Raw genomic sequence first — 23,368 nt, forward strand, 5'->3', positions numbered from 1 at the left:
GTCTGTATAGTGAGGTTGCCAAGTGAGCTTGCTGACCATAGAGTCAGAATCTGCTGCTTTTATAAGTCAAGTGCGTAAGTGCTTCATCATTTCAATTGCCCTGCATAGCATTTAAGTACTATTTCTATGCTCAAGAACTGAATATTCCTTGCATACACCCAGTAACTCTTGGAGACCGAGGTTTATTTATTTATTTTTATTTATTTAATCAAATATCCCTGATCATTTCGGATGCACTAGAGCTCTATTATCCGGGGTCATAGCCGAGTCATGTAGAAGATATTATCTGGCTGCCTTGCAGGAAGGCTTATTTGTGTCACAGCCAAGTCTCATACTGTTCGTTGATGGTTTCAGTCATGAATCTTTCTGAAAAGAAAAGAGTTCCAAAAACTTATGTATGCTTTCCTCTTCCTATTGCTCACTACAGAATGAGCAGCTTAATCGATATTTTAGTGGCGCTCTCCATCCTGATGGGCTACTCTGTCACCACCGCCAGCTTTGTCACCTATGTTGTGAGGGAGCATCAGACCAAAGCCAAGCAGCTGCAGCACATTTCAGGCGTCGGTGTGACATGCTACTGGGTAACAAACTTCATTTATGACATGGTGAGTAACTTGTGTCATTGAAGGAAAGACAGGATTGATTTGGGTAGAAGACATCAGTTTTAGGGCCATCTGAGTGGCTCAGTCGGTTGAGCGTCCAACCCTTAGTTTCTGCTCAGGTCATGATCTCAAGGTCGTGAGATTGAGCCCCATGTCAGCCTCCACTCTGAGTGGAGTCTGCTTGAGATCCTCTCCCTCTCCCTCTGCTCCTCTCCAGAATCACACTCGCTTACACACTCTCCCTCTTTCTAAAAACAAATAAATAAATCTTTTTTTTAAAAAAAGATTTTATTTATTTATTTGACCGAGAAAGACAGCCAGCGAGAGAGGGAACACAAGCGGGGGGAGTGGGAGAGGAAGAAGCAGGCTCCCAGCAGAGGAGCCTGATGTGGGGCTCGATCCCAGAACGCTGGGATCACGTCCTGAGCCGAAGGCAGACGCTTAACGACTGTGCCACCCAGGCGCCCCTAAAAACAAATAAATAAATCTTAAAAAAAAAAAAGGCAGCATTATTTTTATTCACCCTACCTTGTTCAGATTATTTCAAGTCAGTAAATCAAGAAAAAAAAATAATTTGCCTCAGTCTTACAGTCATCTGATAGTTAGAGGAAGGATCCACCTCCCCTCATCTCCGTGGTCTGAGGACCGTCTATATCAGATTCCCCAGGACATTGATTGAAATGCAGATTCCTGGGCCCCAGTCCAGACCTACTAGTTCTGTATCTTGGGAGTGGAACCAGGATATGCTTTTTTAGCAAAATCCTTTAAGTTATTTTATGCATACTAAAGTTTGAGAGCCACTGCTGTGGAGCAATAGAAGTTAGCAAAATAGCCTTGCCCAATGGTACCAAGTAATCAAGCTTATAAAAATTTAATCAACTAATAGTAAAAAATTTGAAGTAGTGGTCCCTGATGAATGACATACTAGAGAAGATTAGTTGGGACAATAAAGGATGAATTTCATTGACAGCTCTCTCGTTTGCATAAAATGGTCCCAAAGTTCAGATGGGTTCTCTTGATTCCAAATGTGCCAGTGTTGGCAAAAAGCCGAGGAGGTGGTATGCATTTGCCTGGTGATTATGGCAAAATTGTCTGAGTTGCTATATAGATCATTGGCTTGAAGAGCTGGAGAGTAATTAATTGCATATCCACTTTGTTAACGTATCCAGTGAGGTCTGAAATGCGTTTGTTGAAGAAGTCAAATCTAAAAAGAATCGTAATGACTCCTCTGTACTTAATAGGAGCTTTGAAGCCAAGAAGGCTTAAAGTACACATTTCTGTGAAGGGCTACTTACTACTTAGATTCTGTTGTCATATACCTGGTGCTCATTCCGATTCTGTTGTCATATACCTGGTGTTCATTCCGATTTCGGAGATTCCCTTCCCTCCCCCAGCAAATTAAATTACCATCTCCTTCATAGTGTGCATCTTGCTGCAACCTGCACAGCATTTAATATTTCTGTTTGTCAATAAAACACTGAGTTCTTTGTTCATATACCTGTGATTCCAAGAATGTGTGGAACCTGCCGCCCTGCAGTTTTACCCAGACTGGCTCCCACTGATAACCAACCTTAGAAATCAACCACCGGCCAGCTCTCCAGCATTCAAAATGAAATCACTATTTTGAGGACTGAATCTAATACCAAGATACCCGACTGTCTTATCTTTCTCATTGAACCCCTGTCACCGAATGATCCCAAGTCTCCAAGCCTGGAGGCGGGAACACCGGGGACTCCGTGTACCTCTATAAAGATGGAGACTGGCTTGACCTTCTATTGCAGGAAGCGAAGTCTAGAGTGAAATCAATCTAAAATAAGCTGAACATTGCAAGCAACAGGAACATAAATAAAAATTCATTCCTTCACCTATTTCAAGGTCAACTTGTTACAGTTTTAATTAGATGGCTATTGATGTTTTTGGAAAAATATTTGCCGTATATCAAGCCTTGTTTTACATATTCCCACAGGCCTTCTACTTGGTGCCTGTAGCATTTTCAGTTGGTGTCATTGCGATTTTTAAGTTACCCGCCTTCTACAGTGGAAACAACCTAGGCGCCGTATCTCTCCTACTTCTGCTGTTTGGGTAAGCTGCAGTGAAAGAAGAATGAACAAAATCAAGTGTTCCTAGGCACAAACAGAGCCTAAATCTCATGAGCTAATTTACAATTATCTTGGGGTTTCAGTAGCCATGAGTGGTGACTAACAATGCATTACAGTTGCTAGTCTGCAGTTTGTAAAGTACAATACTTCTGAAAATGAATGTTATTGTTATTAACAGTAATATCTAATATTAACAAGTACTTACCGGGTACTGAGTGTCATGCTTAGCAATCTACACATGTAATTTAATTTACATAAAAATGGATGCTTTAGAATGCTCAGAAAAATGTGTGCATATGTGTGGATTTATGTACTGACAAGTCATGAACATATAACATCATAAGGTATGTGTACTCATGTATGTGTTTTTATAGATGTCTGACACATACAATACTATTTCTGTGTTAGGGCAGTACAGGTAGCACAGGTTGATGTAATCAGTGCGAGCATAGCCGTTCTGTCTGCCCTGAGTGCATGGGTAGTATCGATTGACTTCGCAATGTAGCTGATGAAGGATTACTTTGTCTCTAGCTCTTCTTCGTCACTGGAAAGGTTGCTCCAATATTTGCTCAAAGCAGGACATCCAGCTTCTGAGCATTCCCTGTCTGCTTAGCTAGCTTGCAATAACATCATTATTTTTCCTTAGCTTTAAATTGTAAGATTTATATTGATTAAACTCTTATTTTTGAGAAAACAAACAAACAAAAAACTTCCCTGGGTAGGACGACACCATGTCTGGCAGGACTTAATCTGTAGTGATGGTCTAGAACTACTCAGGTTTCCTTAAAACAGAAGCTTCTTACTATCACCAATTTAAAAAATCCAAAGAATTTGTCAAAAAATGTTATAAAAGAGAGATCTAACTATAAGAGATCTAGCAACTTACCCCAAATGTTTATTTTCAAAACCCTATCAAAGGTGTTGTTTGTTTCTTTGTTTAAAGGATAATGTTAAGGCATAATTTTAATCCTTAATATTATTAACATACAGGTATGCCACATTTTCTTGGATGTACTTGCTGGCTGGGCTCTTCCATGAAACAGGAATGGCTTTCATCACTTATGTCTGCATCAACCTTTTCTTTGGCATCAATTCCATTGTTTCCCTGTCAGTGGTGTACTTTCTTTCCAAGGAAAAGCCTAATGATCCGGTAAGGTCCATTATTAGTCCGCTAAACTTCAATAAACGTATGAAACGTTTCAACATGTTTCAGGTGGAAAGATTTTCTGTGTTTTCCATTATCTAATACAAAAGAGGAATTTCATTTAATTCTATTAAATTTAGTAGAGGAGAAACTACAGCCTTTTAAAATTCTTTTTAGGCTCCATCTAGGTTAATGCCTATGATTATACTTGCCCAGTGTCAAAACTATTGACATTTGATAGGGCTTGAGTGGGGTGATGGAGGTGAAATCAAATATATTGTATGACACTATAAAAATCATGCAACCAATTGGTCAGCTACACTTTTTACTTATTAACAAATTGGTATGGTATGGTAGTAGCAAGGACAATGTCTTCGTTCTATGACTGTGGGTTAAGATTTTTTTGAACATTCATAGAGAAAAAACCTTATTCGTTCCTTTTCAATCATGTATTGGAGTCTACTTCATTGTAAGCATCACTTTCCATTCAGAACTGACAATTATAATTAGTGAGAAGGGAAGCACTAACAGTGCTAGGTGATCGAATGGGAAAGAATAGAGAGGAAATGAAGTGAACTGAGGAATAGACAAGCACACTCCAGAAGGAAGAAGACAGTTCATGAGTTGTAAGTGGTTGGCCCAAGTGTGAATAATGTGAAAATGAGCCATTTGTTCCCCATCGAGATAAGATGCATCTCTTTTCTCACTTCACCATTTTAGTCCCTCTTCAAGTACAAATTACCTAAGGTTCTAAAACTTTACCTTACCAAATACCAACTTTACTCAGGCACAACTAATATCCTGTATCAGACCCCAACACCTTGGCTATTTCTGCATTCCTAGGGTATAAGGCAGGGCTGGAAGTGATTCAACCTCCAGGATTCGGCCTGACCATAGATCATCTCAAGGAAAAAATAATCCTTTTCTGCTTGTATTTTAGTCATAAATCTCCACTGTTTGTAATAAATACTTGCATATAAATGCAGCATACATGGGAAATAATTGCCAATCTAGATGAATTTCTCGAGTTTTCGTATTTGTCCACATCTAGTTTTACATTTTTGTCAATTTGTTAGAAGTCTAACCCTGAGCTTCATTTTTTTTCCTCTTCTCTCATTTCAGACTTTAGAACTTATTTCTGAAACCCTCAAGCGCATTTTCCTGATTTTTCCACAATTCTGCTTTGGCTACGGTTTGATTGAACTTTCTCAACAACAGTCGGTCCTAGACTTCTTAAAAGCATATGGAGTGGAGTATCCAAGTGAAACCTTTGAGATGGATAAACTAGGTGCAATGTTTGTGGCTCTGGTTTCTCAGGGCACCATGTTCTTTTTCTTGCGGCTCTTAATCAATGAATGGCTAATAAAGAAACTCAGGTAAATAAAATGAAAACATAGTATCTGACATCTGTGATAGAACTCAATTCAGATTATTTAGGAAGGGGTCCATAGTCCTCTTTCCATTAGTAAAATGGAAATGTTGTGCTCAAAAAACTTTAAAAAACTGTAAGGTGATTCACCATCCAATAATTCAGTAAATAGTTATCAAACCTTACTATAAATCTGCGAGTATTGTTGTAGAGTGAGAGAAAAAAAATTAAAGAAGCTCAACTATTAGGCTTAAAGAGACTAAGATTCAGTGGTGGAGAGAAAATACATACATAAACAAAAGATGTAGTGTTTGAGTTAAGTTTTAAAGGATGGATAGAAAGTAGAAATGAGGAAAGAGGACTGAGTGAGTAGCATATTAGCAGTGGGTTTGGGAGAAGAAGATTGAGTAAAGAGAAAACAGAATCATAAATAAAAAGAAGTACACATACCATTGACCCAGCTACTCCATTTCTAGGATTTTTTCCCTACAGATATGCTCACACACATGCATAATTATGTATGTATAAAATCATCCATCATAGCAACCATTCTTAATAGCAAAAGAATGTGCTATTAACAACCTAAATGTCCTCCATGTAAGGATTGGTTCAATAAATTATATATGTCTTTTATAAGTGAAACACTATGCAGTCATTATACTAACACAGTTCTGTATGTAGTATTTGGGGTTCCTGCTGATATTAAGTAAAAAATGCAAGTTCAGAACTTTATGTAATGTTTATTACCATTTGGGTTAGAAAAGAACTATAATTTATGCATACATATGCATAGACTATCTCTAATTATAGGTGCCCTGCTGAAGAGAACTGTACAGAGTTGAAGGAAACTTATTTCTCACTCTGTATTCTTCAGTACCTTTTTAATACATGATGTGCACACATCACCTAAGGAAAAATAAAACTTAAGTTAAAAATAATGAAAAGAATGACGAGCAAAGATCGAGCAAAAAAATCGTGGCTTGTATTTGAGAAATGAGTAATACAATGGATTAGGACATAGAATAAATGCAATGAAATAGTGGGAGCTCAAGCATATGGCCAGAAGCCTATGGAGTCTATTGGATACTTGGTTAAAGAGATGATTTGGACTTTATTCAACAAACAAATAGTAGTCCAATAAAGGTTTTGACCAGAAAGCAACCTGATGAAATCGTGGTTTAGGAGATGTGATTCTGTGGAGGTCCTACAGATTAGAATGGAAGAGTCAGAGACACTGGAGCAGTTTGAGATTCCTGAAGAATTTAGGTGAGAAAGAGTGAAAGCCTCTGACAGTAATTGAAATAGACAGAACATGATTGATGACTGGGTGTTCCAGGCATTTCCAGTGCTAGGAGACTGACATGAGTAGATTTTGGAATGGGGAAGATTTCAAAGAAAACATCACAGTTGGAATCTCTGGGGATATCATGAAAAGAAACAGGGACATTGGGAGGAAAACCTGAATTGATTTGTTGAGTTTTTAAATTTTGTATTGTTTGGTTTGCTTTATTATATGTTAAGCAAGATACTGAGGTGGGTTTGAGACTTAGTTTTCAGGGCTGATAACCTTAATATATTGGCTATAGCACCTAGGTAAGACATTGACAGTAAACAGAACATAGAGGAACATTCATGTCACTGATAAAAGAAGAAATAAAAAGGATTTTTTTTAAGAAGATGATAATTGATTGTGGGCTTGTAAGTGTTGGGTCTTACTAATGACTCTAGTCTCACTTTTAGGAAGTAACTTTCAAACCCAAACGGACACCCTCATTACTAAAATTAGGATTCTGAATTATAACAGTGGATCTGAAAGCATTTAAGGCATGGAAAGCAGAAGCTATTTTCCAAATACTATATTGAATATGGTGAAGGGCATCTGTACTAATTTTTAACTTTTGTTTAATAGCATAATGCATAACAAATTTAAAACAAACCTAGTGTGTGATCGCACACTTTTAGTGAAGTGAAACTCCATTAAAACATGTCAGAATTGAGTAGTGCCATTTCAGAATCATTGATGCAGAATTACTGGGTCCACTTTTTAGACTCCTCTTCAGAAAATTTAATTCTTCACCTGTAATGGAGACAATAGATGAAGATGAAGATGTGCGGGCTGAGAGATTCAGAGTGGAGAATGGTGCAGGTGAATTTGACCTGGTCCAGCTCCATCGTCTCACAAAGACCTACCAACTGATCCACAAAAAGATCATAGCTGTAAACAACATCAGCATCGGGATACCCGCTGGAGAGGTGAGGAACACTGCTTCATTCCGAACGGTCCTTTATGTTGGCATAAAGTGACAAAAATCTTTATCTTTTCCTGTTTTTTTCCTAGAAACATGGAAGTCAACCCCTGAATATCTTGATGGATTCTGTATATAAAATTTACACATGTCCATTTGTTATTTACCCTCTAAGTCTTCCCTCTAACAGGGAGGATTCACCATACCTCAAGTCCTGAGCCCCATCCCAAGCTGCTGTCCTCCCTGGGGTGGACTTTCAGTCAAGCATAGTGAAAGCTAGTGAAAGATAGCATAAAAGGACCAGTGGTCAGAAGTGAGGTCCTAAAACTGCATCCATATTTATTCTTGCTGTATTTATAGAAGAAGTACTGGAGCACCTGTGTGGCTCAGTCAGTTAAGCATCTGACTCAATTTTGGCTCAGGTCATGATCTCAGGGTCGTGAGACTGAGCCCCACATTGGACTCCTCCTTAGCATGGAGTCCGCTTAAGATTCTCTCTCCCTCTCCCTTTGCCCCTCCCCTCGTGTGCTTACTCACTCACTCGCTCATAAATAACTAAATCTTTAAAGACAAAAAAAAAACTATTAAGGCAGCTTTGAAAGGAGAAGGAGAATGTGAGCATTGCCCTTAGTTTTTGGAGCAGAGCTGCAGACCAAATGCATCGAATGTATTCAGCAGCATAAAGAAATTATTGCTTCAGTGGCTTATTCAGTAAAGTTGTGATTTTGTGTGAATAATGTGAAATCTATAAATATAATTACTTTGTCAAGTTAGCATATCTTACTTGTGGGATGTTTTGTCATGTCACACAGATAATGTAATATAAGATAATATGTAAGATAAGTCCTATGTATATATACAAATGTTCAGATGGTTAAAGGAAAAAAAGGTGTAAGTAACCATTTGTTAAAAAGAGAAAGAGAAAGTTTTATCAAATGCCAACAGAACATTACAATATCCATGAATATTCCAATGATTTTTTTTCTTTGTAATTTATTTCACCCAGGGAGAAAGAGGAAAAGGTTATAATGCCTTTGGTTTGGATTAAGATTTATACCTTTTTTTTTTTCCCTCTCTAACCAGTGCTTTGGCCTTCTTGGGGTGAATGGAGCAGGAAAGACAACTATCTTCAAGATGCTGACAGGAGACGTAATTCCTTCAAGTGGAAATATTCTGATAAGAAATAAAACTGGGTATGAAAAACCATGGCTTCAGCTTATCAAGCACAACATAATGACGTGAAAAAAATAATTTAAATTAACTCTTTGTTATTTTGTAGTTGTATTATTAAGTCCTTAGGGAAAAAATAGCTATTCCAGGAGGTGGAAATTTTTAAATCTCTACGTGTGATATGATGGTGGGATATTTTACCTTTTTTATTAGAATCACTAATTGTCATGACTGACACATAGTTGCCTTCCCCATATTTGGGGACTAGAAGGCACATACCTTTTGAAACTTATCTGTGTCTTTGCTTCTCTGAACTCAGATCCCTGGGTCATGCTGACTCACACAGCTCACTAGTTGGATACTGCCCTCAGGAAGATGCCTTAGATGACCTGGTGTCTGTGGAAGAACACCTGTATTTCTATGCCAGGATACACGGAATTCCAGAAAAAGATATTAAAGAAGTGAGTATAAGTGTGAAAACTTGTTCATTTGAAAACCATTACTGTTTCTGCTCCCTTCTCACTCTCACGACTAAGTTGACATCTGGAAAACTATGGCATTTTCTTCCTGTCGGTGACCACTGAGGCAGTCTTACCTCAATTGTGAATATCAGATATACGCCTGTGAACTCAGCTGCAGAAGCTCCTTTACCTGTGTTTGCTCAGTTGCCTTTTAAGAACTGTCTGATAAAGGATCACACTTGCCGTAGGCTCAGGGCTAAGCATTGGTCGGTGATGTCTGCACATCCTCCAGTGTTTCGATAAGTTCTGAAACATGGAATTCCCTGCAAACTGCCCACATAAAATCTAATAGCTTCCATTTAGATTTTTTAAATGTGGTTTTGGACTTCACTGCCACTATTTGCCTTTTTAATGGACTGGCTAACCCTTCGGGCAGCTCTATTTCTACAACCCTGAGGACCTGTTGAAATCATCCTAGGAGTCCACTATTTGCCAGAGCTGTTTAGCTACAGAAATAGACTCAAGAACTCATGATTCCTAAGTTAATGTGCTGAAGTTTTGATACTGGGTCAGTTTTAAATAGACAGAAAGCCTTTGTGACAACTTGCCCCCTCCGTAAGAAGAAAGATGAAACAGTGAGAAGCCTGCCTTGTGGAGGGTAGAATTCTGTTTTAGCGCTTTTAAGTTGTATAAAGAAATCCTGCAGAAAGTCCAATCCAATTGTAAACACACACACATTTGGGGGGAAAAAATCCCATTTGAAAATGAGCCTCCACAGAATTGCTTTTATCTCTTTAAGTGATTATTAGTTTTTAGGTGGACCTTTAAAAGTAAAAATAAAATATGTTGGGTTTAAATATTTGAATTGTTTTCAGGTATGTATTTCTTCATTATAGAACTCTCTTTCACAATGATCTTTTTTCCATGTAGTGCTGTTAGGGTTTTGACGGGGGAAGGTCAACAACCTAATTCCTGTTTTCCACCCACAGACTGTTCATAAACTCCTTAGGAGACTTCACCTGATGCCCTACAAGGACAGAGCAACCTCTTTGTGCAGCTATGGCACAAAAAGAAAATTATCCACCGCACTGGCCTTGATCGGGAAACCTTCCATTCTCCTGCTGGTAAGAGGATCATTGTGGAAAGGGGACTGCATAATTAGACCCATATACCCAATAGCGTGTGTAACATTTTATTGTCATCATTGCCGTAAACCTTTCCTGAGGTCTTGCTGTGTGCTGGTTATTTTGCAACACATTTTACATATACCACCTCATTAAGGGAATTTATTTGTTTTGAACATTTTGTTTATTTGTCAGAGAGAGCACAAGCAGGGGAGCATCAGGCAGAGGGAGAAGCAGGCTCCCTACACCCAATGTGGGACTCGATCTCAGGACCCTGGAATCATGACCCGAGACTCAGGCAGATGCTTAACCAACTGAGCCACCCAGGCACCCTCATTAAGGGATTTTATATCAGCAAAGAGCTACGGCTAGTCCATTTCAGAGGAAACACTTGTTACGGGAATAGGAAGTAGCCAGAACAAATTCAGGATGTTCTAATAAGTAACGTTATGGAATACGGAAGAATTTGATTGCCCATTATTGGAGAAATCTGTTGTTAGTAACTCATCAGGTGAACCAACATATTTTCCAACTTCTCCTAAAATGGAAAGACACAGCTTAGGGTGATGGGTTGGGCTAAATTTTCATTTCCCTGTTACTTACCTAAGTTTGTGATGTGATAATATGAGTCTCTATTTTATTTGAATTCTTTGATGCAAGAAATGCATTACACATTTATACTTTGGTTAAGAGCTGGAAAATTTAACTTATCACCTGGAAATACAAAGTACCCATAGAGGCGATCGATACGGCATCCTGCTCTTCAGGCCAAACGTTGTGAAGGGGCTTATTTCCGAGAAATGAACTTGCCCTTTTTTTTAGAAGATCTCCTTCATTCAAGGAACTCCAAACTTCAGAAGAGTTTTAACTGTATGCAATACAAATTCAGCTATAAACCACCACGTTATTCCAGGGATTAAGTCCTACAGAGGACCAGATCATTTAAACCACCCATCTACATGATGTGCAGCCTATCTCTCCATAGTACCAGAAGCTTACAATGCACAACATCCCTGCCCATCAATGCTTATGGTGGAATTTTATTGTCTAAGTGTCCCTTAACTTGAACAAAACCATCCTTAAGCACCCCTTTGAGATAATAGAAGTAAAATACTTAAAATGTTTAGAAGTGCTATGCAAATGTTACATATTAATGAGCAGAACTGAAATACAGGCTATGAGAGAGTACTATCATATTTTCTGCCATATGCATTTGCCCTATATGCTCTCGTCTTCAAAAACAGCAGCAGTGACAAGCTATCCTTTCCTGTTTCCCCAAATCAACAGTCATTCCTTTAATCTCTTACTGTAAAGACAAGCCTCAGATAATCCTACGTACATACTCTCCACTGCAAATATATATCTTTAATGATGACCTAATCTCGACTTCCGATTTGTTAATCATCTCTTAGAATCTATTGTTGTTTGTTTAGATTATCCATTTTTACATTTTGAATTTTGTGTCTGAACAATTTTCCAAACCATCATTTATTTTAAAATATAATTTATATTTTCTACATGGCAGTTTCTGCAGATCTTATTTTTATTCCTCCAAGAGGATTCAATTTCAATTAATGACATAGAATTTAAAATACACCTCAAACATATTAACTGAAAAATCAAATTATGTTCTGTGGGCATCACATGCTGTATTATCACTCAAAGCCACAATTCTGCTATCAGGAGCAAGGTAGCAATCTTGTTGATGTAGCTTCAGATAATATCTGTGACAATGTAGTATTAAATGCAGAAACTCCACTTTGTCAGTAACTGATGCAGATTTTTTTCCAAAGAAATATGAGACAAGTGTAAAGTAACAGGGTGTCAGCTTCACTGAGACACTTTTTAAACAGATTGACAATTTTAAATGATTAATTTTGAGCTTTTTGACAGCAGCAGAAAGAAGCCTATTAAGTATAAAACAAGTTAGTCACAGGACTTCGCAAAGTGATTTCTGTTCTCGGCAAGTGAGACGCAGTGATTCATGTAAAGAACCTCATCAAAAATTAATTAATTTGATAAATTTTTCTTGTAACTTTCTATTAAGGATGAGCCGAGCTCTGGGATGGATCCGAAGTCGAAACGGCACCTCTGGAAGATCATCTCAGAGGAAGTGCAGAATAAATGCTCCGTCATCCTCACATCTCACAGGTAAACTCGTGTGGGAACTCGAAAGCCACAGACAGGATTTTAGGAAGAGAGCTGGAAGAGAGAATCCTACGTATGTATGATAATGAACCCACAGTTGGATTAAAGTATTTTGTGTTCATAGCCGTGGGAGCAAGTCAGGCAGGTTTCATGTGAGAATGCAGGTCCTGTGGTGGGTAGGATAGGACCTAAACTATCTTTTTAAAATAAATTTCTCTTAGGGCACCTGGGTGGCTCAGTCTGTTGAACGTCCCATTCTTGGTTTCGGCTCAGGTCATGATCTCACGGCTCTTGAGATCAAGCCCCCTCCGGCGGCGTCTGCTTGCAGATTCTCTCCCTCTATTCCTCCTGCCACGTGTGTGTGTGTGTGTGTGTGTGTGTGTGCACATGCTCGCTCTCTCTTTCTCTCTAAAATAAATGAATAAATCTGTAAAAAGAAATTTAAACACAGAAAGTAAAAACAAACTTCTCTTAAATGAGGAGGCACTTATGACTCTCTTAATTTAACGCTTCTTCCCTATTGCCGTAAAGTTCATCATCCTCAGCCTTGGTATGAGAGGCCTTTTATTGTCTGGCCTCGTCTAAATTTCCAGTCTTTTTTTCCTGTGACACCCCCACTCCATTCAGTCAACGTGAATGACTAGTGGCTCCACATACACTTACTGTCCTTCCTATCACTGTCCCCTCCCTCTGCCTGTGTCTTACCTAAAACCGTCTTTTCACAAAATCCGAATTCTGATCTCCCAGCCTGCCTCCGTAAAGTAGACCCTTTCAGTCAATTCAGTAAAAAAGCTACTGAAGCATTTTATCTGTGCCTTTCTTGTAAGGTTGGCCTTGTATTAAAGTCATCCCTTCCCTGCAATTATCATCCAGTAGAACAAGTTCTAGATTTGTTTATAATTAAGAGATGTGTTCCTATCCTAGCTTTGCCAGGCACACTATAGGTTCTGAAGCCAATCTTCCAATTTCCATTCACTTTTGTATGAAGTGGAGAGGATCTCTACCAGTTGTCATAGTTCTTGAAATGGGAAATTATATAATCAAGTACAGGTTAACTGGTTATAAATAACAAAACATAAAAGCCAACTGAATATGGAGTATGAGGCATCATGAAAAAAGTTCAGGATTATTTTGGAAACATTGCTCAGGGAATGTAGGTCTTGAGCCTAAGCTTGAAAGAGGTTGAAAGAAATACTGTGTTTGATGAGAGGGCATTCCAGGTGAGAGAGATGGCTTCGAGCTGGAGAATAAAGAGTAATAAACCCTATGTGAAGACATTTAATTTATATTTTAAAATGTATTTGTTGTGTCCTTCAAGGGAAAAGACATTTTAAGGAACTAAAATTGTATTTCTAAGGTGCCATAATGAAACTTTTCTGTGCCCAGAATTCTGATGTGATTCTGTCTTTCAGCATGGAAGAATGTGAAGCTCTCTGTACCAGGCTGGCCATTATGGTGAATGGAAGGTTCCAGTGTATTGGGTCTTTGCAGCATATAAAGAGCAGGTGAGGGGCTTCTGGGTGGCTCAGTCCTTTAAGCGTCTGAATCTTGCTTTCAGCTCAGGTTGTGATCTCAGGGTCATGAGATGGAGCCGCACATCAGGCTCTGCGCTGAACGGGGAGTCTGCTTGAGATTTTCTCTCCCTCTGCCCCTCCCCACAGTGCTTGCTCTCTCTTCACGCACGCTCTCTCTCTCTCTCTCAAATAAATAAACCTTAAAAAAAAAAAAGGTGAAGAACAATTGCATTGTTGAACATACGGTGTGAGGAAGTCAGTCTAACAGTACTATACTTACCTTCAAGGATTATTCAATAGCTTGTCCTGTAATGAGAAGTAAAACTGGAAAGAAAAAGTTGATCTTCGATTCGATTCACCTTAAAGTTAAATTATCTTACTAAAAGGTCTTTAAAAAAAATCCACAACACAAATACTCTCAGAAAGTAGTTTTCAAGAATTTACTCAATAACAAGTTAGACCTTGACAAGTACATAAAGGCATAGATTTTTATTTAGCATGTTCATGTGCCATTTGCACAGGCTTTTAGTAAGCTGTTCAACATTTTTACTGCATTCAAAACCTTTTAATCAAGAATACATTGGGGGAATGTGCACAAATATCATAATATCAAATTAAAATTGAATTAATATTTTATATTTGCAAGAGTGCATATGCACTTATACATATCCATGTTAATCTCCAAACTTCAGGGTGTTACTTTATGCCTTTATCTGTACAACTTGGCTTCTTATAAAATAGTATTAACCAAGATAAGTAAGAAAAAAGGATGAAAGAGACGTTATTCATTGTTCTTAAAGAGTCTGTTCTGACTTCTTTACAAACTCTATTCTTGGGCAAACAGCTAGCATATTGATTTAGTATTCATTTTTAAAACCCTAGTGACTTTAATCTTCACTTTGGACACCAAATCTCCAATGACGTGCCTTTTAAGACCATGTTTGTTTTAAATTAGAAAGTATTTAACCCCAGATATTGACATCAATTTCCAATTCATTGATGTCAGTGAAAGCCAGGTTTTTGTTTTCTTTCTAATGCAGTTTTTGTTCAAGCAGTGTGACTTTGTATAGCGTAGAACTAAATAAAAAATCATGGCAGTGCACTATTTCCAGTCGTAACATACCTTGAACTTTTATGGCAAAATGGCAGTCTTATAAGAAAAGGGTCTATAATGGTCAGCTTGGGTCCTATCTCATTACCTAGAATTCCGGGGGAGTTATTTCAGCAAAATGTAACTCATACCTCATTTTGCACTTTTTCTTTCTAGGTTTGGACGAGGATTTACTGTCAAGGTTCACTTAAAGAATACCAAAGTGAGCATGGAGGCCCTCACAAGGTTTATGCATCTGCACTTTCCAAAAACATACTTAAAAGTAAGTAGGAAACTATCCTGCCTTTTGGTCTTGATTGGTTTTGATAGTCATAATCTAATATGGATGCTTGCCATTTTCAAGTTGAGCGTGGCTTTATTATTAATCTTAATATATTTATTAGTTCAAGGTACAGAAGGTACTCTGAAACAAACTTAGTATGAACAAATAGAATCTTCAAATTAATCATATAATTTTATAGCTATTTAAAAGTAATGTAGTCCTGGGGCACCTGGCTGGCTCTGTCTGTAGAACATGGGACTCTTGATCTCCAGGTTGTGAGTTCGACCCCCAGGTTGGGTGTAGGGCTTACATTAAAATACATACATACATGCATACATAAAATGTAGTACTTTTATATATCTTTATTTCTCCCTCACAAAGACTTTATGACCAAACTATTAGTTTTTGAGTTGTGTACATACTAGTTTACTAATTATATATGTTAAGGAGCTGAGGGATGACAGATATTATATGATCAAGGACATTTCTTCTTACCAAAAAAAAAGTGTAGAGTTCAGACTGTCATAGCTAGAGAAGATTACCTTCTTGTTCCTCTCATTTGGAAGATAAGCCCACAATGGTTTGAACAAAACTGCTTGGAAATCAAGTTCTTAATTCCCACACTAGTTGAAACATCGTTCACTTAATTTCATCTTGTGTATATATATCCACAGGATGGACAAGCACAGATACGTGTACGTATCTCACATAGCACATACTTAAAATAAATGCATGTGACAAAAAAACCATCTTTATAACATCTTTGATGTACAGGTAGTTTGTACGAGAGGATTATAGCAAATGAACGTCTTTAAAAGAAATCAGGTGCGGAGGTGCCTGGGTGGCTCAGTGGGTTAAGCATCTGACTTTGGCTCAGGGCATGATCTCAGGGTCCTGGGATTGAGCCCCACGTTGGGGCGGGGGAGGCTGCTTCTCCCTCTGCCCCTCCCCCTACTTGTGTTTTCTCTTTTCTCTCTCTCAAGTAAATAAGTAAAATCTTTAATAAAATAGAACAAAAATAAAAGAAATCAGGTGAGGAATGGTGGCAAGAAAGTTAAAGGCTTGGGCCAAAATCCAGCTCTGCCTGTGTTATTTCCAGCAAGACATTTAAAGTCTCTGAACCTTCTTTTTCTCCTTTGTGAAATAGGAATAATGACATCTACTTCACAAGATTGGTGTGAGAAACAAATGATAAAATGTCCACAAAGCTACTTCATAAACTATAAGGGACAGTATTAATGTGACGTGATTGTAGAGAGCAAAAGAGAGTGCATTTTTTAAAACAATCCTTTTATCTTTATAAAATACCTTTGCCTCGACCTCCCAAACCTTGGCTAACTTCTCCAGGAAATAATAGCTTTTACGATCCTTATCAAAGTCCATTTTCTACCGTATTAATTAAAATCAAATTTAAAAATTAAAGGACACTTTGCTTTACACAAATCACACTAGTGCTTTTTCTTTTGGTGAATTTCCAGGTTGAAATCTGTGTTTATTCACTGAGTGATGAGATTACATTCACCTTGGTCTGTTCCTTGTGGGACCAGGGCTATACAAAGCAAATGCAGTGATCGTAAAAGTCTCATTTCTTTCTAAACAGACCATTCTTTACATGTATGTGATGGTTTCTAGATCTCTAGAAGAGAAATAGCAAGAGCAACATTTTGGGAATAAAAATAAGATAGCCTGATTGTGGTGACAGGTGTGATGCACCCACAGGTGGATAAGAGGGGTTAGGCAGTCAGCAAGGGAGTGAGAACAGGAGGGGTTTCCGGTAGCGGAAGTCTTGAATCCCAGGTGCAATTCACTATCTCGATCTGAGGCATAGAGGTTGCAGGAGTAGGTGGTGGCATAAGAACGTATCTTGATCAAATAGCGCTCAGGAAAGATGATTCTAGCTGCTTCGTGCCGAAGTGTATGCACGTATGCAGGTTCTCGGCCACAGAAGAGGCTGTGGCAGTTACTCAGGTACGGAGTGGTGAGACTGGAATTAGTGTCGACGGCGCAACTAGAGAGGAAAGGTTTAAATGTGAGACTCATGTTAGAGGATATGGTAACTGATTAAATATGTAGAAAAGCAGGATGTTAAAGATGTTTCAAGGAAACAAGAATAGATTACTAAGTAGATGGTGATGCTATGGACTAAATAAAGAAATTGGAAAGAATTTTAGAGTGAGTTAAAAAAGAATGTGGCATTTTTTTAAAGATTTCATTCGAGAGAGAAAGCTGACACGAGCGAGCACGAGCAGGTGGTGGGGAAGAGCAGCAGGCAGAGGGAGAAGCAGATCCCTGCTGAGCAGGGAGTCCAATGTGGGGCTCGATCCCAGGACCCTGAAATCATGACCTAAGCTGAAGGCATACGCTTAACCGACTGAGCCACCCAGGCTCCCTGAATGTGGCATATTTTAATGAGATTTTTCCTACACAGTGCTTTTGAAATCTAGTCTCTTTAGCCAATATAAATTGAACAGTTAATCCCTAGCTTTTTAGAACAGTTCTAACATTAAAACAAAAAAAAATTTTTTTTCTAAATGTGATCTCTGAATAAAACCTTATGTGGGCTGACCATAATCTGACATCTAAAATACCATTTCACAATATTTTTTCCTAGGCAAGACTGTAAGGACTTTATAAGTGCACAGGAATGTAGACTACTTTGGAATTTTCATTAGGTTTTTAATTTGTTTTCTCTTTGACATTTGTAAAACTTCTCATCTCATCTTTGCAGGTGGTTAGCTACAAAACCGAGCCATCCTTTACACTGTCTCATCATGGTCAATGCAATGAATTTCAGTATTTTCCTTAGCTCTGGGTGAAGTTATGTCTAGTCAACTCAATATTATCTGACAGTGCAGAGTAAATTTCTCCCTTTTGTCCCCGCAGGATCAGCACCTCAGCATGCTGGAGTATCATGTGCCAGTCACGGCAGGAGGAGTAGCAAACATTTTTGATCTTCTAGAAACCAACAAGACTGCTTTAAATATCACAAATTTCTTAGTGAGTCAGACTACCCTGGAAGAGGTAAGCTGGATACCATGATCCATGTACATAATGTCACATATTAATTATTACACATTCTGGTTATTTCTTTTTAATAACATTCAATTTGTTTGTAATTGAAACAGTTTCTAAGCTTGCACCTGAAAAACTTAATTTATTTTTAACTGCATTTTGGGATGTTCAAAAAAAGTGTGAAAAGCATTAACTATTTTTTTAATGGAGAAAAGAAGATTTTTCCTTTCTATAAGACATTTATAGGGGTGCCTGGGTGGCACAGTCATTAAGCGTCTGCCTTTGGCTCAGGGCGTGATCTCAGAGTTCTGGGATCAAGCCCCATATCGGGCTCCTCTGCTGGAAGCCTGCTTCTTCCTTTCCCACTCCCCGTGCCTGTGTTCCCTTTCTCACTGGCTGTCTCTCTGTCAAATAAATAAATAAAATTGTTTTAATAAATAAATAAATAAGACATTTATATCCATTAGGTTATATAAATATGTAAAGCAACAAAATGTTATTTTCACCTGTTAAACAAATAGATATTAACACTTTCCTCACTTTCTCCTTGTTAAGTTTCTTCCCCCCTCCCCCCTCTTGGTAGGTTTGCCAGTGCACCATGCAATACGTGCCCTCCTTACTACCCATCCCCAGCTTATCCCATTCCCCCACCCTCCTCCCCTCTGAAGTCCTCAGTTTGTTTCTCATAGTCCATAGTCTCTCATGTTTCATTCCCCCTTCTGATTACCCCCCTTTCTTTATCCCTTTCTTCCCCTACTGATCATTCTAGTTCTTATGTTCCATAGATGAGAGAAATCATATGATAGTTGTCTTTCTCTGCTTGACTTATTTCACTTAGCATTATCTCCTCCAGTGCTGTCCATGTTGTAGCAAATGTTGAGAACTCGTTCTTTCTGATAGCTGAGTAATATTCCATTGTATATATGGACCACAACTTCTTAATCCAGTCATTTGTTGAAGGGCATCTCGGCTCCTTCCACGATTTAGCTATTGTGGACATTGCTGCTATGAACATTGGGGTGCATATGGCCCTTCTCTTCACTACGTCTGTATCTTTGGGGTAAACACCCAGTAGTGCAATGGCTGGATCATAGGGTAGCTCAATTTTTAACTTTTTAAGGGACCTCCACACTGTTTTCCAGAGTGGCTGTACCAACTTACATTCCCACCAACAATGTAGGAGGGATCCCCTTTCTCCACATCCTCTCCAACAATTGTTGTTTCTTGCCTTGTCTATTTTTGCCATTCTAACTGGCGTAAGGTGGTATCTCAGTGTGGTTTTGATTTGAATTTCCTTGATGGCTAATGATTTTGAACATTTTTTCATGTGTCTGTTAGCCATTTGTATGTCTTCATTGGAAAAGTGTCTGTTCATATCATCTGCCCATTTTTTGATTTGTTTATTTGTTTCTCGTATATTGAGTTTGAGAAGTTCTTTGTAGATCTTGGATACCAGTCCTTTATCTGTAGTGTCATTTGCAAATATATTCTCCCATTCCGTGGGCTGCCTCTTAGTTTTTTTGACTGTTTCCTTGGCTGTGCAGAAACTTTTAATCTTTATGAAGTACCATAAGTTCATTTTATCTTTTGTTTCTCTTGCCTTTGGGGATGTGTCATGAAAAAGGTTGCTTTGGCCGATGTCATAGAGGTTGCTGCCTATGTTCTCCTCTAGAATTTTGATGGATTCCTGTCTCACATCAAGGTCTTTCATCCATTTGGAGTTTATTTTTGTGTATGGTGTGAGAGAGTGGTCAAGTTTCATTCTTTTGCATGTAGCTGTCCAATTTTCCCAGCACCATTTATTGAAGAGACTGTCTTTTTTCCACCGGATGTTTTTTCCTGCTTTATCAAATATTAGTTGCCCAAAGAGCCGAGGGTCCATTTCTGGGTTCTCTATTCTGTTCCATTGGTCTATGTGTCTGTTTTTGTGTCTTGGTAGGTTTCTTAAAAAACATTATTGATTGGCTTCCTGGGTTAGCGTAGGTTGGGGGTTTCTAGAGAGAATTCAGTGCCAGACCTGTAGATGTGCTAGATTCAGGCAACCAAAGTGGTAAATGGAGAATTTTTTTGTTTCACTCACATCATCTGTCTTAATTACGTTATATTCAATAACTAGAGGCTTTACAGGTCATCCTTCATCATCTTCACAACGTGTTGATCTTGTACAGCTCAACCAGCCTGATGTACAGAACATTTAATAGCATCTATCATCACGACGGGTCTAAACGTTAGGCCTCAGGGGCCTCTAAGTACTGTATTTTATGGACAATTTTTTATGGGGGCTTTAGGCAATTACGGCTTTACTGACCCAGAAAATTTAGCCTTTGACTTACAATCAACTACAGGACCGTGTCTGACACAAAATAGACTCAGTTTCTAGAGAAATCTGTGACTAATAGACTTAATGATTTTAAACCAAGTAATAAAATTCTGTCTGTTAAATAGTTGGCTTACTGAACGTAATGTGGGCTCTCTGTACAAATTTTATTTTGGTACATTAACTCTTGAAACTAGTGAAATTTCTCTCAACATCATCATATAAACATTTGATAATGGCTTGGCTTGGGTTCCTGGATTATACTTGATAGAGATATTAATGTGAATCTTAAAAATACAGATATATGGTTTTAGGGATTTAATTATAGCTTTAGATTTATATTATGATTATAGTTATAGAATAGGTTTTATTTTCAAACCCCAGTTAAATTTTTTAAAGATTTTATTTATTTAATTTTGAGAGAGCGAGAAAGAGCATGAGTAGGGGGAAGAGCAGAGGGAGAGGGACAAGCAGACTCTGCACCAAGCACAGAGTCTGACATGGGGCTCAATCCCACGACCCCAAGATGACAACCTGAGTTGAAATCAAGAGTGTGACACTTAACCAACTGAGCCATCCAGGCAGTGCCCCCCTCCAGTTAAATTTGAATATGTAAAAGGAACACTAGTGAGAGTGTGTATTTTTTTGTGGATATAACTCTATCATATCTAGTTTTCTTTTTTTTTCTCTTTCACTGTGTGTGTATATGTGTATGTATATGAATTAACCTTATTTCTTCCTTTGGCTTACCAAGTACTAATGAGTTTATTTCTCTTGAAAAATCAGGTTTTCATCAACTTTGCCAAAGATCAAAAGTCCTATGAAACTGCTGATACCAGTAGCCAAGGTTCCACCATAAGTGTTGACTCACAGGATGACCAGATGGAATCATAGTACCACCAGAAAAGTCAAGCTCAGCAAACGGCCAATGTCTTCCTTTTAAGGAAGAGCCACAGAAGATATTGCTTCCTCAAACTATCTTAATTTTAAAGTATTATACTATATGGAAGGTACAGTTGTGTAAGACTAGCAAGTAACTAACCGTAAGTGGAAAGTTTTTTTCCTAAGTCAATGAATGTTGTTGCTACTGAAATGAATTTTGGTAAACTCAGTACTCTGAGTGTGCTGATGTATATGTTGGTGGTTACAATGCAAAGGTGAAACCACTTGAAGATAAATGTCTTAATTTATTACTTTTAATAAAAAGACAACTTAAAAGGCATGGTTATTAGTAGCTGAAAAGCAAGAGTGGAGAAGAAAAGTAAGATAGTTTGGGGTAGATAGAATTGGGAGAACAAACAAAATAATTTATTTCAAAAAAACAACAGAATGAGCATCATCATTGGGTACAGATTAACAGTGGCAGGAAGCAGTGAGCACAGTGTCTGCAATGTACGTGGTATGTCACTTTCAGTGCCTGTAAATATGTGGGGTATGCTGATTCCCAAAAAAGTGCCTTTCCACAAGAATGCCATAGTAGGACAGTTTACCCTGGTGGTAAACAGAACTTAGATTTACTCCTGCCAGGCCTTAATAGTAGTAAGGCACTGAGCAGAGCAAGAAGCTACTTGTTCTTCACGTGAAACGGGCGTGTCAGCCAAACAGAAACAAATACTAAAAACTGATAGAAAATACATGTGCTGCTGGCAGGCGACATTTTTTTAAGATCTTACAGAAACCCTCATATTGTGGGCCTCTCTGCAGGAAAAATTCCTGTGGAGAGAAAATGAATATGGAGATAAATTTCAGCTAACCACCCGGCTGACCCAGAATCATGCACATGGCTATAGGTTAGACTTCATAATAATGCCAAATTATATGGCCCTCGGGGAAGGTGTTTTATGTAACGTGTGTGTGCGTGTGTGTGTGTATGTGTGTGTACACATTTGCCAACTTTGGCATGATTGTATCGGTTTCAAAAACCAATAAATTTGAAGTTTAGAAAAAATAATTCATGAAGTCATTTTATTTGTTAGGGAAGATTCAGGAACCTGAAATTTGGAGTCACGTGACCTACAAGGTCCCACGTGATCAGGTCCCTCGTGATCAGATCCCTGCTCACCTCTCCACCTTCATCCCTTTTTTTCTCTTCTTCCTCTTTAGGGTACAGCCATGCTGGCCTCTCTTCAGTTTTTCCAGGGCACCAAACCCCTTCCCATCTCCAGACCCACTACTTGAAATGTTCTTCCTTCCTCTTTGTCACTAGACTATGCTAACAGTCTTCAGAAGTGTTACTCTTTCTCACAGAAGCTTTCCTTTTCTACTTCCTCAGTTTACGTCCAGTCCCTCTGTTTTAATACTATACTTTATTGTACCTCCTACTTTTCTGTCAGAACATGCATCCTAATTTGTAATATATCCAGGCTAAAAATACACATCTTAACAGATGGCAACAGAATTCCGCTTAGAATAGAAAAGCCTACATTGAATATAATATGTAGATATGGCTTTCGGAGTAGAAGTTGTAACTCAGAGAGCATGGATGTCTTCAGGAGCCCAAATGACAAATGACAAAAAAGGTGGGCGGGCTCCATGAAAGAATAAAAGGATTTGTTTATTGTTCAGTGTGCTTTATTGTGGTGAGAGTGAGTGGTTGGTTGGTTGCCTGCTTGTTTCTGAGCAATGGTAGGAAGGGAGGCAAAGGGCAAGGAGAAAGGTGGAGGAAGGAAAAAGCAGGGAAAGCTGAGTATTAAAGAGAGATGAAAGTCCAGTGAGAAGGTGGAGTGTTCGAGTGGACTTTCAAAACCATGACTATCCAAATGCATTTTCATATTCATTCACTGTGGAAC

The 23,368-nt window shown here is 38.4% G+C and overlaps 1 protein-coding gene across 1 annotated transcript in view; it reads left to right on the forward strand.

The window, feature by feature from the left end:
• ABCA12 (ATP binding cassette subfamily A member 12) overlaps window positions 1–22,957 on the forward strand; it is a 173,952-nt gene extending 150,995 nt beyond the window's left edge. The window contains exons 41-53 of the mRNA XM_008690501.2: window positions 428–605; window positions 2,569–2,684; window positions 3,692–3,851; window positions 4,968–5,221; window positions 7,263–7,467; window positions 8,544–8,653; window positions 8,950–9,091; window positions 10,081–10,215; window positions 12,263–12,366; window positions 13,776–13,868; window positions 15,145–15,250; window positions 18,134–18,271; window positions 21,366–22,957. Coding sequence (XP_008688723.1) covers window positions 428–605; window positions 2,569–2,684; window positions 3,692–3,851; window positions 4,968–5,221; window positions 7,263–7,467; window positions 8,544–8,653; window positions 8,950–9,091; window positions 10,081–10,215; window positions 12,263–12,366; window positions 13,776–13,868; window positions 15,145–15,250; window positions 18,134–18,271; window positions 21,366–21,473 — 1,849 coding nt within the window. The 3' untranslated portion in view covers window positions 21,474–22,957. The remainder of the gene's footprint in view (window positions 1–427; window positions 606–2,568; window positions 2,685–3,691; window positions 3,852–4,967; window positions 5,222–7,262; window positions 7,468–8,543; window positions 8,654–8,949; window positions 9,092–10,080; window positions 10,216–12,262; window positions 12,367–13,775; window positions 13,869–15,144; window positions 15,251–18,133; window positions 18,272–21,365) is intronic.
• Window positions 22,958–23,368: the final 411 nt, after the last annotated feature.

The sequence above is a fragment of the Ursus maritimus genome, unplaced genomic scaffold, assembly GCF_017311325.1.
Source record: "Ursus maritimus isolate PB19 unplaced genomic scaffold, ASM1731132v1 scaffold_1, whole genome shotgun sequence".
In the NCBI taxonomy this organism is placed as follows: Eukaryota; Metazoa; Chordata; class Mammalia; order Carnivora; family Ursidae; genus Ursus; species Ursus maritimus.